The following is a 17,431-nucleotide window of genomic DNA, read 5'->3' on the forward strand; positions in this document are numbered from 1 at the left end:
AGATTTCCAAGCGTCTTCGGACGCCATTTGTATACAAGCAGTCTATGCATCGGACCTTCATGGATGCCACCTGGTGGGACCTACGTGCTGAGGCTTCTGGCCGGACGTGTGTGCGTAAGTAAAAGCAACACAACTGCATTTCACTATTTTGAAATTCACCACTGCATTTATTCTGAAACAGCCATAATTAGATCGACTTCAGAGACTATATTGAGTGCTTTGTCGTAGGAAAGGCTACACGTGATAGAAACCAACACGAGTAGCTTACAATAAAGAACTGATCCTTGGAGGTATAAGGATGGGGTCTCAGACGCCGAGGAGCAACAGAGAAGTGGGAGAAGCAGAAAGGAAGCGGGAGCCGAGGACCTGGTGGACTGAGCATTGAACCCTCTAGGACTCTCTCTTCCAGCCCTTCCCATCCACGCCTGCCCTGGGGGGTTGTGTCTCTCCCTCCCCCGACTCGTCCTCCTCCCTCTTCCCTCTTCTTCTCTCAGAACTTCTGCCTCTGCTCGTCATGGAGGACGAGAGCACCTGGCCTGCACATTTTGCTATTTTAGCCCCTGAGAGAGGCCATCCAGATGTGACCTCTGGTCCTGCATCAGGAAGCCCAGAATGTAACTTGTAGGTGCCGGAGTGGGACAGGGGCACCTGGACACGGCCATTCCTGCAAGAACCATGTGGGGAAGTGGGAGGAGGAGATCCAGCAAGGGGATGCTGCTCTCAGAAGAAGGGGGTCCCGGATGATGAAGGTGATAGGCGCCTGTTGTATGCATGCCCACAGTGGTGCGGAGCGCAGTGCTGGGGACCAGCTGTGGAAGGGAGTGTGAAGCCCAGGGTCCGTGTAAGAACTGAGGGGTGGCATGACCCACGTGAACCAATGACTTGTATCTTTAATCCGAGACATGGCTCTGAGCCTGGATATGGGCTCCATGCGCACCCGTCACACTAGCAAGGGAGTGGATACGTTTGTTCCAGGAATGCAGTAGTGTGAGATTCTCCCAGGTTACGAGGGCATCCTGCACGGGAATGACACAGCTCCTGGGACGATCAGACAACAGGAAGCTGCAAGTGTGGCACTTTGGGGACAGAGGTTCCAGCAGAGAAGAGGGCCATTGACAGGGGTGAAAGGTTTAAGAAGGGGTAAGACGAGGAGAGGTCTGACGTCACCCTGCAAGGATGCACGGCCTGCTTTGCTGACGTTCGGGTGTGTATGTGCAATGTGTCCTAGTCTCCTTGGGCAGCCATCGCGAAGCGCCGAGGCTGGGCGGCTTCAACACAGACCTTTACGTTCTCCCAGCCTCTCTCCTGGAGGCTGCAAGTCCGGGGTGGAGGGGTTGGCAGGGCTGGCTTCTCCTGAGGCCTCCTCCCGGGCGTGCAGAGGGCCACCGTCTGTTGCCTCCCCGCAGGGTCCTCTGTCTGTGTGCTCCGGCCCCTGGCATCTCCTCTGCGCGCCCTAATCTCTCCTTGCGGGGACACCTGTCTGTCGTCGTCTAACTGCCTCGTTAAAATCCTATGTCTAAATACACTCCCATTCTGAGGCACTTAGAGTCACGGCCTTGACATGTGAGTCTGGGGAACACAATTCAGGCCAAAACATGATGGAGCTGGATGTTTTACTGGGGTCCCCTTCTAGAGGTCATTGGACCTCTCTGGGCAGGGTTGGTGCTGTATGTCAATAAGCAGTTCCAGTGAGCCTTGGTCCCTGGGATAATTAGTGGGTCCGTTGTAAATGGGACTAATTGAGGAGGGGCTGAAATGACAGATCAGGAGATGCCTCTCTCTTGTCATGGGAAGTGAAAAAGGTTCAAGTGAGGTCAGCAGAGCTGCCTTCCGGGTTGGCATGCCCTGCTGCTGGGACTGCAGAACAGCCTTGAATGGGGTCTGGTGACCATGCCAGCCTCTAGGATGCGCCCAGGGAGTGTCTGGGCAGGAACCGGAGAGCCAAATGCTCTAAAGGGGGCCCCAGGGCCTCTGGGAGGCAGGCCAGCAGATGCAAGGTCCACTGGCATCAGAACCAGGAATTTCGTCGCTCAGATGTAAGCTTCGGGGGCAGAGAAAAGCTACAGCAGTTTATAGGGCGGGCCCCCAGGAACGCTCCACCGAGGAGTTGTATTTGGTTCTGGTGATTGGTGAGGTTGGGCCATTTTGGGGGGGGCGCGGCGGGGTTGTGAGAGCTGCCCCCCGACGATGCTGCACTGCATTGCCTGCTGACCTCTGGCTTCTCACAGCTTGGTTAGAGTGCTCTCCCGGGCGGCCTCACACCCTGCTTTGTTCCACTTCTAAGGCAGGTACCCTCCCTGTGCAGAGGGGAGTAACACTCGTGTTCACAGCCGGCTTGGCGCGGAGCTGCAGTAAACCCAACGCCGTTTCTGAGGGATGTGTAATTAGTGCCAGTTTTCACAGGAAGCTTCTTAGCACTGATTAAAAGCACTGGAGGCGATGGTGAGAATTACCAGGACTTTCCTTTCCCGCTCCCAGAGCTGCTCATTAGACCCGGGGAGGAACCGACTGCTGTCAACATCCTTGATGTGAGACTCACAAACGGGGGCCACGGAGAGCCCGCTCAGCTTGCACTAATGGGGAGAATCACGAGGCTGACATTTGAATCTCAGATTCACTCTGCCGTCCTCCTCACACGGCGCTTGTCCACACGCACCTGCTGGCCAGACCCAGCCGAGCGCTCTGCATTGGGCTGCCTGAATTTCCCTTCCATTTCCCCCGTAGTTATTGGGTATTTCCTGACCACCTAAACACACTTAAATAAATTGTATCATTGTAGGGAACTTAGTAATTTCATAACACCTGAATAACATCTAAGTATGGCTATAAAAATCGCAGGAGTGAAAATCGCAGAAATTAGTGGTGGAACCTGTAATTAAAACAGAAAATATACATTCATCTAATGTATTGACACGTGATTAAACTGAAACATAAAGATGAAATATTTCATCTTTTCTACCTCTGTTGCCCCGCTAGTTAAGAAACCTTAATTGGATAACTGCCTGCTTACCAAATGTGCGAGACCCGGTCTCTAGCAGCACAGAGAAGCACCTGACATGCATGCCACAGCTGGAGTACTTCGCTGTGCGTGTGAGAGAGCCGTCGGTGCGGTGGCCCAGGCCGTGTGGGCTGCAGGCATCCAGGGGCACGCACGGGGCAGGAAGGAGGGAGGACCTTTCGGCCTGTGGGGCCCTGTGAGGAGAGTGGCAATGGTGACCATCTGGGGAGGGAGGGTCGGGGCTCTGGGGGAATGGGATCTCCTTCTGGCCAAAGGGGGACTGGCAGAGGAAGGGCAGAGCCTGGAGCTCGGGGAATGCTGAGGTCACCCAGTGGAGGAAGAGGTAAGGGGTCTGGATGACAGTGGTGTCAGGAGGCATGGAGGGAAGGGACAGGTGACATGCATTTCAAAGGGAGAGTCAAGAGACTGTGCTTTGGGTTAGATCTTGGCTGTGTTTGTGGTAGAACTTCAAAGCTTCTGGAAACCGCTCTTGTGAGAGTTGCCACCCACCTCCTCAGCGTTAGTTTAAAATGGCCTTTAGAACCTTCCTGTCATTCCACTTTTTCCCTACGGTTCACATTCTTGACCTCTTGGGTCTTGCTCATATGGTGACATTGGAACATAGAACTGAAGGAAAGGAGGGGGTGAGCCAGGACAGCATATCTGATGGATGCAGTGATATTTCAAATCACTGAGAAATTTAGAGGAGGTTTATTCTGGGGAGAGGTCTCTTCTCTGAAGTATCAGGTTCCCCCACATCTCTCCCCAAATGTCAGGTGAATTATTTGTCTCTCTTGCCTGTCCTTTTCTTTCCTTCTGATGGTTTTCTCTATATACAGCACGATCCTTACAGTGTGGTTTAAGGGTGGCAGATGGGTTAATTTATCCAGATAGCTGGTATAAATTTCCTTTGCTAATATGTGTGGAAATCTGGCTTCTGAATAAGAAAAGTTCCAGAGATCTCTGTATATGTTGGGGAGGCTTTTTGAGTAACAGGCCTTACTTTTGAGTAAATGAATAGATGGTGGATTTGGGGTAAGGTTTAATTCACCTGTCTGTCCATCCATCCATCCATCCACCCATCCATCCATGCGTCTATCTTATCTACTTTGCCTGGAGGAGTCTGGAATGTTGGAGCTCTGTTTTCACCAAAATCTGGGGGTTAGGGGCAGGGAATTGGAGGGCGAACTCAGGCAGACATTGCACAATTGGACGCTCGATCCCTCCATCCTCCATCCCTTCTTCTGTTGTTTTCCTTCCGTATCTATCCACAGTGCCTGCCACCGCTGGGTCTAGAGCTTCTCCTAGGTTCTGAGCATGACGGTTTATCTCCCTCTTCTGGGCATAACATAAGATTGGAAGCCAGACCTCCTGGGCATCCATCCTGGCTTCCATGCTCCCATGCCCTATGACCCTGGGCAAGTTGCGTGACCCCTCTGTTCCTCCGTCTTCTCAGCTACAAACAGAGAGAGTAACTGTGCTGATCTTTCAGGGCTGTTGTGAGCTCTGGATGTGAGAATATGTGTGTCAAAGGTCCCACTGGGCATAGACATGACCCTCACTTGGTGCATGTCCCTGATACGGTCATTGCCATCACTGTCATTAGTGCCGTCATGGTCCTTACCCTCTGCTCTATTTCCTCTCTCTGGATTTCAGGTTATCACTTTTCAAGTTTCCTGAAATTTGGTGAAATTTCTCACTTGTTGACCAGTCTTTTCCTGTTCTCTTTGCCAGTATGAGTTCATTCCTCCATCCTCTGTTTCACTCTCTCTCTCTCTAGTAATCATTTTACTCTAACTCTAACTTTATTGGTGTCTCAGCAGGAAGAGGAGAGACAAATGGGTGCTCGGTCACCTTTTCTCTTCTTGTTTTTGAGAGTTCCAAATCACCTAAGATGATGGGGTCCATTATATTTAAAAGACAAAATAGCTTTCCTTTGTGGCAGTCTGATGCCCAGGGCACTGAACTCTTTAATAACCGAACCCTTACTCAACAGTTCAATAGGCTCCCCTCACTGCGTGTCTGAGCTTTATGAAGGCAGTCACCTGTTGTCAGCTGTTTGTCTGTATTGTCTTGAAACTTATTTTAGCATCTCTCCAGGAGCCCAAAGCATTTTCTACAGTATAGCCTTTTCATTACTAACTTGAAGGCTATATTACATTACTAACTGCCCGTTACAAATAATACCTCTGCACGAAGTGGGAGCAGGTAGCAGGTGGTCACCTGTCATGATGCAGCAGGTGTGTCATGACTCCCATTCACAGAGAAAGGAATTTCATGGCAGCAACCCATTCCTTATTCCATAACTTTTAGCTGAGAATGAGAAATGGTCATTCTGGCTACTGATTGGCCGAATATTGGTGAGACTTCGTAAGAGAAAGGCAGGTTAGGACCCGCAGGTGCTCAGCACCACACCATAACCACACTGGATACAGACACATGTGAATGAGACTCACTTCATTCCCAGATCATGGCTGAGACCTCTCCTCACCACTCCGTCATGGTCGCCTCCCCCGCGGCGTTCCATCCCTCAGCCGTGCACAGGGACCTCACCTGCACCCGGCGCACAGCGGATGGGGCTGCTTAGCTCTCCTGGTGGTGAGGCCCGCAGTTACCAGGTCAGGATCTCGCCCTGTGTGTCGGCAGCAGGATGTCTGTCCACATGCATGCTTCCTCTGAACTCCCCATCCAGGATACGTCTATGTAAAAACTGCTTACTGTCCGGTGATGAACATCTGTTGAGGGGATGGCCTTCTTCCATGAGTCGGGTGGTTAATGGGGAAGGATGGTGCCGAGGAGCTGAATATCTTGCTTTCCCTAAACAGACAAGCAGTGAATCAGCAGAGAGCGTGTGCACCTGTGTCTTGTTTGTTATCTATTCTCGAATGACAAAGTGACCCAATATAATAGTGATCGTTCATCATCTCCCCTGGTTTCTCTGGTCAGGAATTCAGCATAGTCCAGGAGGTTCCTGGCTTGGGGTCCCTCATGGGATGACAGTCGGACAGTTTCTGTGGTGGGGTCATCTCCAAGGCTTCTTTGCTCGCATGTGTGCTGCCTGGGTGGGGGGCACCCCAACAGCTGGGGGTCTCAGGCGTCCGTGGTCTCTTGACATGGTCTTTCTAGCATGGGCTAGCTCATTCCCTGCTTGGGGGATTAGGATTCCAAAGCTCCTCTCGTGAAGGAGAGAGGGAGAGAACGAGAGAGAGGGAGAGAGAGCCAAGCGCAACCCTTTCTACCTTTTGTGACCTGGCCCCGGAAGTCACCCATGCCTTCCCTTTCATGCTTTATTTTCTGATGCATTTGGGAAAACACACCCAGGTACAGAGAGAAAGGAGAATAGATCCAACTCTCGATGAAAGCAGGAGGCTCTGAAAGAGGTTGCAGAACTCGAAATATTGCTGCAGTCATTTTAGGAAAACATAATCCACTTACCTTGAGGTCTTTTTTCCTTTTATTGACAAAGGTAAATTTTCTTTAAAAAAACATTGCTCACTGCTGTTTGTCAGAACAGCATATGCCTTGGTCATGTGTCCCTCCCCCTGGACCACCAGCCTCATGAGATGACGTGGCTCCCTCTGCTATGGGGTGACTTCAGGCTCCCTCTGCTATGGGGTGACTTCAGGCTCCCTCTGCTATTGGAGTGACTTCAGGCTCCCTCTGCTATGGGGGTGACTTCAGGCTCCCTCTGCTATGGGGGTGACTTCAGGCTCCCTCTGCTATGGGGGTGACTTCAGGCTCCCTCTGCTATGGGGGTGACTTCAGACTCCCTCTGCTATGGGGGTGACTTCAGGCAGCCCCTGGGTCAGCATCAGCCTAGCGATCTCTGAAGTCAAGGTGAAAACGCTGGTCTCAGTAGCTGGCAGGAAAGCCGGGTGGCATCCCAGGAGAGAACAGAGGATCCCCATGTGAACACACAGCCTGGACACGGTTTCTGCATACTTCGTAGAGGACCGTCCTTTACAACACTCTGGATTGGTCCAGAGGCTCTGAAGGTGTTGACTAAAAACGGCTTCCTCTTGCTCCCTGTGTATCGGTGGAATGAAAAATGAATAATCCTGGCAAGAATGAAGTCGGTCCTATGGCCTATGTCCCTGTTTCCACAGGATGGACACCTGCTGTCACCTATCTGCATAGCTCAGCCAGGGGCCTGTGATGGACAGGGCAGGGACTCCAGGGGCCATTGGGAAATCAACTGCTTGGAACTACAGAGTTGGTACAACCATTGTCTAGTTATGATACCTGAAACTTGAGCCCTTCATAGCCCACACTCCCAGCCTGTGGTTCCAGAAATCTCCAAGGCTCTCTGTGTTGATCTGTCCTGGGCCGGAGCCCTGGGGCTTTGCTGGAGTGGGAGTGGAAGGGAGGGGTGGTTGAGAGGTGACTGGCAGGAGCTGCAAGGTTGCAGGGTGGGGCTGCCGTTGGGGAGGGGGAAGGGATACTAGAGGGAGAAGGGGAACAAAATCGAGATGCAGGAAGTCCTCTGTGACCAGGGAGGGGACAGGCAGCACTTTTGCTGGCTGGCCACAGATGGCTGGTGGGTACCTGGGGACTCCCTTCCAGAAAGCTGGGTCCATGGGATGTGCCAGGGTCATTTTCAACCTGTCCCACAGGAGAAGCATAGAGAGATGACCTGGGCCACCTACCATCCCAGAGTTAAGGGACAGCCTCTGATTTTGACGGGGAAAGTCAGGAGTGTGGTGGAATGGGGATTCCGGTCTCTGGCCTTGAGGGGGGCCTTGCTGCCTAGTGGAGACCATTGGGTGGGGGGCTGCCTCCCAGGTGGAATCCTAAGGGGCATGACTGGAAAGCCTAGCCCCACCGGCTGCTGTTCCTCCAGGCTGTAGGAGGGATGGATGTCGCTGGCTGCTGGCTAAGGGGCATGTCCTTGCTGGGACTGTCCTGGGAGCTCTGGGTCTCCGTCCACCTCGTAGGAAGCTTCCATTTCCAATCCAGGGGTTGGGGGCTTGATCAGCTCTGCAGGTGAGAGAGAACCTCTTCCTTTGGCTTGAGCTATTCAGTGCCAGCACTTTCTGCCCCAGGGATCTCCCCATCCTAGAGCAACTCCTGACCTGTCAGTACAAGCAGAGCTGGCCCAGGCTCTGCTGGGAGGGGCTCACAGTGCAGCTTCTCACGAGGAGAAGCATCCAGCACATTGGTTTCCAGGGACCAAATCTAATGTAGTTTTCTGATCTTGGACTGATCTCCTAGTCTGCATTTTGAGATGAAGGGAAACACAGGTGTGGTATTCTGATGCCATCCCCTCCTTCCCAGGGGGATATCAGGGCCAGCCCTTCTTGTCTGGGCTGTGCCCACACGCACGCACCCACCGCTGGGCTGCGACACCAGCGGGATCGGGCGGGGGGGCGGTGGGGCAGGCAGGCTGATTCTAGATTTCAGCTCCAAACTTGAAATGGAGAAGAAAGAACCCTGAATATTTGTTTCTGTCATATTTGCAAAAAGCGAAAAAGAAAGAAAATTCTCATATCATGCTTGCACACAAGCACATGCATAGTGTTATTATTTTCTGCTTGATTTATGGAGTGGTTGCTAGAGGACACATGGTACTTCTCGGTTCCATGAATTTTCCACACAATTACTGTTGCAACACTTCGTGATGTGCTTTCGCTTTTCTTTATTTTTATTTTTTTTAGGATTGAGATCTCAGAGATGAGAGAACCGTAGACCTGAGGCTCGGGGTCTCATCTTTTCTTCCCTGTCCTCTCGGAGGGGTGGGAAGGGGTGAAGACGGAACCGGGGGAGGCCTCCCTGGGCAGCAGCATGTGAACCCCACCTACTCCTCCATTTTCTGCTGTTCGCCCCAAATGCATTTCTATACACTGAAGCCGGAGACTTGCATTTTTTCAGAGAGAAAAGAAAAGCTGCATGCCTGGCATTTCCTCCAGTTTCTGGAGTGTGTGCATCCCTCAGCATGTGGGACATGGGCCCAGCTGGCCTTGCTCTGACACCTGAGCCTGACATAGGGTGCAGGCAGGTAGTTGTCAGTGGCCAGAGGGGAACACTCAGGGTCTTCTCGAAGCCTGGGAAAGCATTGCGTGCTTCCTGTTCAGGGCAATGTGGCTGCCCCCCCCCCCAACTGTTTCCTCCCCAGGCATGTGAGCCTAGGGGAGAGGCCAGGAGGAGAGGCTGGCAGGCTCCTGCAGGGGGCAGAGTGGGAGGTGGGCTGGGGCAGGAGGGCCTAGGTGTTTGCTACATGGAGGAGGTGGCATTGGGAGAGTGGGGTTGGCATTTGGTCAGACTTCACAGCTCATTCTGAGCGTTCTGGGTATCCAGGGGGGTTTCAGTCTGCTCTCCCCCTCCAGCAGGTCCACAGGGGTCAGCGGTCCACACCACCCACCAGCCTCAGAAAATCAGAGAAACAGCTTCCACGCGGAAGAAGCTCGTGAAAGGCCAGCACGCACACCATGTTCTGTTAGCAGACGAATGCCTCCTGCTAGGGTCTTTTCCAGTTCTGGAATCCAGTCCCAGATGGGGGATGGATTTCTATTCCAAGGACGGCATCTACACTTTTCAAAGTGAGCTGGTCACCTTTGCCCGCTCTGTCAACCCACCCACTCCTTTGGATTTCTGGGCTGGACTCTGTGTGTCCCCGCCCCTGGGGAAGCCACGGGGACTCCACATCCTGTGTCCCTCTCAAGGGTCTGTCGGGTAGTAGGTGAGAGTCCAGGAAAGTAAATTGTTCCCAGCAGGGAGTGCAGCATACCAAATCAAGTGCCAGATTTCAATTTTCTAATGGGCTGTGTAACCACAAAATGACGTCATCCTGCCCCGAATAGTAATTAATCAAAGACTAAAAGATCCTCTCCTCCGGTTAAACAAAAGGACCCGGACAAGTGAGGAGGCTCCCGTTAGAGCAGGTGCTCCCTCCTGGTGTGCAGGGGATGCTCTTCGTCAGGCCCCGGCGGCTCTAGCCCTGGGATGTGGAGCGAGCAGCACCTCGCTGCCCACAGATGCCACTGGGCACGGGCTGGAGGCCACAGCTCCCGAGCCCACGTGGGACACGGAGATGGAGGCAGAGGTGGTTAAACAAATGGAAAGAGGAGTCATGGCCGGTAGACAGGGCAGTTGAGACAGGGTCCCAGCCCTTCTCAAGAGGAGATGCAGAGGCAGCTGATGGGAAGGGCTGGCTTCTGTACGAGCTGCACAGGCCACGTCCCCTGTGCTCCCCTAAGAGCAGTGCTGCCCTCAGTATGGGAAGGAGAAGGGGGAGCACGGAGGAAGCAAAGCCAGGGCAGGGTGTGGGTCACCCTGGAAGAGATGATGGCGGCTGCAGGCGGAGAAGCTAAGGAGAGGTGCACCTGCAGCTGCCTTCCGGAAAGCAGGGGACCAGGCTCCAGCTGACCCTGCTGAGGCAGCAGAACCGTCTGGGCATCAGCATCCAGGGTGGAGCAGAACCTGGCGCTTCCACTTCCTGGCTGTGTGATCTCTGGCAGGTGGCAGAATCACCCTCTGCCTCGGTCTACTCACCTGTAAATTGAGGATTATTAATAGGAACACTACAATAACTCTCTAATAGGTAGAGATCGAGAAGGAGCACCTGTCTCCCTGCTGCGGCTGCTCCCCCTGCCATTCCCACTGCCACACCTGCCTCGCCGGCGCATTCCAGAGACGTCCTGCTGCCTACACCTAGCGAATTGGGGGGAAGAAAAGGAAGAAAGAAAAAATGTATCTAGAGCAGTGGTTCGCGAGGTCTCTGTCCCTTAGAATCTGCTGTAAATATTCTGAAAGTTCCAGAGCTGGACTAGTCCCCCCACCAATGAAATCCCAGTCTCTGGGTTTGGGATTCAAACATCAGTGGTTTTGAAGCTCCTCGGGTGACTGCAGGGAACGATTGCCCTAGGCGGTCTGTTAGAGCAGAGGAGAGCCAGTAGCTGGTATGTCCTCAGCTCTTTGGTAGGACTATGTTTTCCTGGTGCCCTGGAAACTGCTAACCTCGTTTCTCGACATTCCTTAAGGCATAGGATGCCACAACCTGACAGCCAGACTCGACTGTGCAACAGTTGCAACTCAGGTCCTAATTAAACTGGAGCAGGGCCCATGGCCACCTTACAGTATCTTTACTGCAAGAGAGCAATTTTGTTCTCATCCTCCTCTGTGTCTTCCCCCTTGATCCAGCCTTTTCCTGGGGGACCTTTGTTGCAGCTGGATCCAAGAATCACATAATCTCCTGTGATAGTGACCTTCCCACTAATGTTTGAAGCTCCCTTTGATAACAGGAGATTCAAAAGAGAACGAACCATTTCAAAATGGACTTACCAAGACCCAATAAGGGTTTCTCATTGCACATTAATTCTAAATGCCTTCCCTCCTCTGGCTTGGGAAGGAATTCATCACCAGTGGCAGTGGAGCTGAGCCCTACCCCACACAATTCATTACCCTCCCGACCAGCCAGGCCATCTTCCGTGTTGTTTTCTTCCAAGTGGCAGCGTCTCCTCTATACCGAGCTGATCATTTCCCTCCGGCTATTCTGCCACGGATTTATCCACATCAGATCTTCTCTCCTTTGTATCTGTCCACTTCTGAAATTTAGATTTATCTGTTTTGTTACCGAATGAGAAATGGCCCCTGTCAATGTTGCTTAGATGAGTTTGTGGGTAGGAGTCACAAATCATCGGATGCCGCAGAGCCCTGCCTGCCTTCAGTGTGGAGGCTTGGGGTCCCCTGGGGAAGGGGTCCCAGCATTGCGCTTACACGTGTGTCCCCAGGCTCACCCCATGTGAGACTGACACATAGGATTTTATTGCCCAGCATTTATATCTGAAGACATTGCAGGATCAAGTGTGTTGTCATCTGTTCTCTCCCCCATCCAAATTTCTTTCCATCTTAAGATCACATGCATGCCTATCACCTTGTATTTGTGCAAGACATGCCCATCATTTTTACCGGAGATCCTGTACCCATCTTGTTTGTTGCGTCGGCTCAAACCTCTGCACACGGGCACCTCGGGGGTAGCAGGTTTGTGCTGCCTCTTGCCATGTTGCCGTGTGAACGTAGGGCCAGCTGAGCCATGCTTCCAGCCTCTCTCCTCTTGCCTTCCTGGCCATGGCAACAATTCATGCTTTTGTCCACGTTTGTTCCATTAGCCTCGTGTGTCCTTCTGCTAGAGACGTGCGTGTGTGGGGTTGGCCATCCTGGGCCACGGCTTCAGATGCTGTGCAAATGACGCTCTGGCCCTCCTGGGGGCCGTGGGGCTTTCCTCGTAGAAAAATACCTGATCACATGGACTCACTTCTCGGATCTTTGCATTTTTCTGCCCAGAGATCTAGAGACCCTGGTTAATGGCGCTCCGGGAAAGCAGCGGTCATTACTATAAAATAGAAAATAACTGTGGGGGGCTCAGTGGCTCAGTCAGTGAAGCATCTGCCGTTGGCTTGGGTCATGATCTCAGGGCCCTGGGATAGAGCCCCGCATCACATCAGGCTCCCTGCTCAATGGGGAGTCTGCTGCTCCCTCTTCCCCTCCACTCACCCCTCCTTGGCTATGTCTCTTTGTCTCAAATAAATAAATAAAATCTTTAAAAAAGAAAAAAAACCTAAAAAATGGATCCCTCATGGTTGAGGGAGGTGGAGCGGGACAGGGGAGCGGAGGGGCATTTTTCTGTTCTGTAATGTTGTGTAAAGAAGCGTCACAAGTAAAAGCAAGCACCCACACAACTATGCAGGTAGAGGAAGGTAAAAGGAGGCTGGACGTCACCCACGACCACCACAGTGTTGCAGTAACTCCCTTCTACTTCACTTCGGAGAACCCCAAATAGCTCTCTGTTGCTCCCCAAACCTTGACAATCTCAAGTTTGAACCTGGGTGGGGGGGGAGTTCTGTCCTCTGGGAATCTGGGCTGCAGTCAGGTGACAAGACCACACAGCTGCCGCCAGCCTGGCTCCCGAGCTCCAGACCCTCTCTGGGCAGGGAGACTTGTGGTCCCTCCGCGGGTCCCCCGTCCATGAGCCCTGGAGGCAGTCTGCACCTGTCTTTGCAAGCATGTTCTGCTTCCTGGCTGCACTGACTCACTAGGTGGTCCTGTTAGGTCCCAGGCTTGTCTTTTGTCTGTCTGGCTCTCCCTCATCGCCTGCTTGCCTTATGAGAAACGGGCTCCCTTTCTTACTGGTCCAGACTGATGTTACCAGCTGACACACAGTATTTTAAGAGAATGTCACCGAGAATGTCGAGAATGTTGCTCCTTTCTGTGGTTCTGGCTCTTAGTTAGCAGGGTTATATTTTATCCTCTTATTTACTGGGTGCATCATAAGCATTTCTGTTACATAAACGCAAAATACTGAAACATTTATAAATGTAACCATGATAACAAATTTACACAAATATCATGGTCTATTCTCTATGTACTTAATAATTCTTTTCTCTATGTTTACTATGTATCTACCATTAACGTTTTAGACCTGTCAAGATAGAGAGAATTTGAGGCTGGAAAAATGACACTATAAACAAGTCCCATCGATTTCTCTTACTTTGATCTGGAAGGATGATGATAACCAAATGTTTGAGAGGGGACTGGCCTTAAATATGACAAAGGCATAATTCAAAACTAGGACAGATCTTGACTAAACGTGTAAATAAAGGGGAGCAGAAGCATGGATGATTTGAAACAATGGATAATAAAAACGATTTTATGCTTTAGATTGAAATACTTATTTTGCATTTGCAATCAGAGCATGTTTCTCACACTGTTCTATTTAAAGTGGCTTATTGACCCCACTGTGACTGAAGATGCCAGGGGGTAGGGGCAGCCCAAGGGGGTTGTGGGAATAATCTGGAGGATGAGTGACGTTTGTCTGGGAGGGACAGCAGCACTGTTGTCACCATGCTCAGACACAGTTGTACCATCTTGGTATATTAGAGTACCATCCAGAACCACCCCTCCAACCTGCCTCCCACCCCCCTTGTCCTCACATCCCTGGACTTTTGACCAGTGGAACATAGGTAGAACCAATGTGGGCAAAGACTTGGAAAACACCTGTGCCATGGGGCTGGCCCCCTGGCCCTTCCACCATTGCTGTGAGAGGGACATCTGGCTCAGGAGGGGGAGGAGGGACACATGGAGCACACACCTGTGCCACGCCCAGCTGGGACCCACAGGTGTGTAAGCCAAAAAAATGCTTATTGTTACCTGAGTTCCGATTTTTGTTCTGGTTGTACAGTATTATTATGACCATAGATGCCTGATAATATCTACTGTCAATGGGGCTTTCTCTTAAAAATAGACCAGGACGCAGACACAAACCCATCATCATCTTCCTTCCTTCCCTCCTTCCTCACCCCTGCATGACCCCAGCTTTCTTCCAGGGTGTTAGGCACCTGATGTGGAGGAGATATGGAAACAACCAGCAGGATACTCTTCCTGCCGTGAGGAATACAATCTTGGTGCATGCTGGGATCCGGGGCTGGAGGGCACTTAGTAAGCGAGGAGGCAGTGCCACCGAGCATCCAGGGGTCCAACGGGCATCACCCTGGTCCACCTGTCAGCAGTGTGGGCTGGAGTCAATTACTTGGTGTCTCTAAGCCCCAATTTTTTTTTCCTGTAAAATAGCAGTAATTATACTAATCTCATGGGGCTTTTGTGAGAGTTAAATGAGCCAAGGTAGGTGCATGTGAAGCCCTCAGCCCCGTTCCTGGCCTGCAGAAAGTACTGGGCACGGCAGGTGGTGAATACTGACAACAGAACACGCTGCCGCTGGCCGAGGGGGACCAGCTGAGTGCGGTCACCTGCCCGCTGTGTGGAAAGGACGGAGACTGACTGTCGCTGAGGCCACAGGACGCCAGGTATTTTGGTCTGAAGAGTTCCTTGTCCTCTGTGAATTGGAGACCTTCAATGTTTTCTTGCACAATGGCAGCTCTGTCTGCAGCGTGTTCTCCTGAACCCCCAGAGACATGTCAGTGCGGGTGAGTTCCACAACTGCCTTTGGATCCTGCACGTGTAATGTTTCCTTACAGGAGTCCGGAGCCAGCATGCATTTATTTTTAAACCTGTTACTTGGAGGGTAGTTAGCCCCAGGGAATACTATAAGCCAGTCCAGCCTGCCTCCCAGGATGAGGTGAACGTGAACTTGTGTGGGCCACCTACTGTCTTTTAGACATAAAAGCAGAAGCGGAGAGGCATGTGGTGGCCAGTGCGTGAGCTCGCTCTCTTAAGGAGCGTTTCTGGCTTATCTGTGTTTTGAGGAAGCCACCTTGCTTTATGGTGACATTGGAAATAGCTATAAACTATAAACGCTCTGAGTCTTGGCTTATGGCAAGTGGAAACACCATTAGGGTTACTAGATCTTTCTCCGTCTTTGTTCACTCTTTGTTGGTTCATCGGTGTAAAGAGAGAACACGGTCTGCGTTTGCTTCATAAAGTAATCCATTTAAGGCAAAGCTTTCTCTATAGCAGGCAACACGGACCATGAAATGTTCCCTGACCTCGAGGGGCTACCCTCAGTCCTATGTTCCAGGTTGCATTTCCCAGGAAGCAGTTCTGAGAAGGAGATTTGTGTACAAAAGTGAATTGGGAAGTGCTTTTGGGTTGCACACCTGACGGGGAGGGAGGGCAGCCGGAAGGGGCAGAATGGAGAGCTGAGCTGTCACGTGGGCATAAGAAAGGCCTCAGTTAATTCCTGGGTGGGGCGGAGGATGGGGGGTGGGGGCTCTGGAGCTGAGAAGGTCCCTTTCAGTGTTCCCCTACTGGTGTGAGGAGGCTGGGCCTTTGAATGGCATATGAATTTGGGCGAGGCGGCGCTCTTCAACCAAGAGCAAATTCCAAAGCGGTCCTTAGCTGAGAGCGGCCAGCAGCACAGGGATGAGGGCTGAGCTGTTCACTGCCGTCCACTCCATTACGGCGCATGCTTGAGTACTAGAGTGTCCACAGGGAAGCTCTAGGGGACCTCCAACCCAGAAGGGACTCTCCCAGGAAAGGCTCAATGAAGCCCAGCTTCCAAGATGGATCTAGGACCATGGAAACCGTCTTGTACATCGTATGTCCCGGGGGCGTGATCTGCTGGCGGTGTCAGAGCCTCGAAGGCTACAGGGGACAAGTTTGGATAAAAGTGGGGAGCAGTTCTGTCTGCTGGGAAAGTGGAGGTGAAGAGACAGTGGGAAAGTGAGCGATAGTCATCCCCACGGCTCAGACTGGGTTATAGAGAGGGGTGAGACCAGGCGAGAGGCACCCGGCTGAGACCAGGTTAGCAAGAGGCATGTGAGGTCAGCTCAGCTTTCGGACTTCTTTCTCAAGACTACGGATATATGTCATTGTTCCAGACTGAAGTGGTGCGAGCACAGCAGAACCTCAGCCCCTGCAGAGGGGAGAGGTAGAGGGACGAGCTACCTGGTGGATCTAGAAGCGAAAGCCTCGTTAAACAGGGTAAAATAGCTGGACCAGCTGGGTCAGGTGGAAGGGCGCTCCACGGAGGAGTGTCTCAAGTGCCAGACTGAGCAGTTTGGAGTTAATATTTGATCCCCAAGGAGCCCTGATCTAGGTTTTGGGATCTGGAGAGCCACGAAAGAGCATGAGCGAGAATGGTGTGGGGGTATCAGCACCTGTCCAAACAAGCTGGTCAGAAAGCTCCAGCACTACTCCAGCTACGGGTCAGCAAGTGCTTTTCAAGAGTCTGCTTGAGCGCCGCGAGGGTGTTGAAGACTGTATCCCAGACCCTGCCTTGACAGAACACGCCATTTTATAAAGTGTTTTCACCGTATCTCCTGAAGTCATGATGAATTATATACGAAATAGGTGTGGATTGCAGATAAATATGTCTGGTCTGAAAGGAATTGGCAATGCCGTCCTGGCACAATGACTGATTAGTGGCTTTTGTTTTGGAGACTGATTTTTTTTTTTCTCACGTTGAATATGGAAGCGAATATGATGAAACCCAATGAAATGGAAAGATGTGCTTTCCATTCATCTGTAGACTGGGGCAGCCAATATCAATTACCATCATTAATTAGGGTTAATCAATTAAATCATTAATTTCTTGAGTCATCGGCAATAAAAAGCATAACCATGTATATTTGCCAAAATGATTTGCAATCTCAGTGAAAACAGTAATTCAGCAATTAAGAACAAAGAAACTCCATTAATTTGCATTGCTTTTACTTACCAAAGCAGTTAATTACAAACATTAGTTAGAAATGGATACAAATCAAAGTATGAGTGGCGGCAAGGAAGGATATGACAAAGTCCTTGCTAAAAAGCAAATCGATGATATTAACATTAAGGTAATTTATTTTATGGCGAAACAAGCGTTCTCATACTGCTTATCTCATGCAAATACTAGAAAGAATAGCTCATGATAATAATTGGAAAGCTCTGTACAAAGGCAAACTTCCATTTAAATACTTGAAAAAGTAACAATGATCACTTACTGTTTTTGAAAGCAAAACTTTAAGCCAAGAGAAAACTATTGGCAGTATTAAACAAATCAAA

At 51.2% G+C, this 17,431-nt stretch overlaps 1 protein-coding gene across 4 annotated transcripts in view; it reads left to right on the forward strand.

Moving 5' to 3' along the window:
* The window catches only part of MED10 (mediator complex subunit 10), a 206,265-nt gene that overhangs the window by 166,223 nt on the left and 22,611 nt on the right, over nt 1-17,431 (forward strand). Inside the window, exon 4 of one of the 4 annotated variants that reach the window (XM_087867992.1) lies at nt 3-114. The exons of the other annotated variants lie outside the window; for them this stretch is intronic. Coding sequence (XP_087724118.1) covers nt 3-114 — 112 coding nt within the window. The remainder of the gene's footprint in view (nt 1-2; nt 115-17,431) is intronic. 4 annotated transcript variants of the gene reach the window in all.

Source organism: Ursus americanus, chromosome 15, assembly GCF_024610735.1.
Source record: "Ursus americanus isolate L20-20 chromosome 15, mUrsAme1.1.p, whole genome shotgun sequence".
NCBI classification, from domain to species: Eukaryota; Metazoa; Chordata; class Mammalia; order Carnivora; family Ursidae; genus Ursus; species Ursus americanus.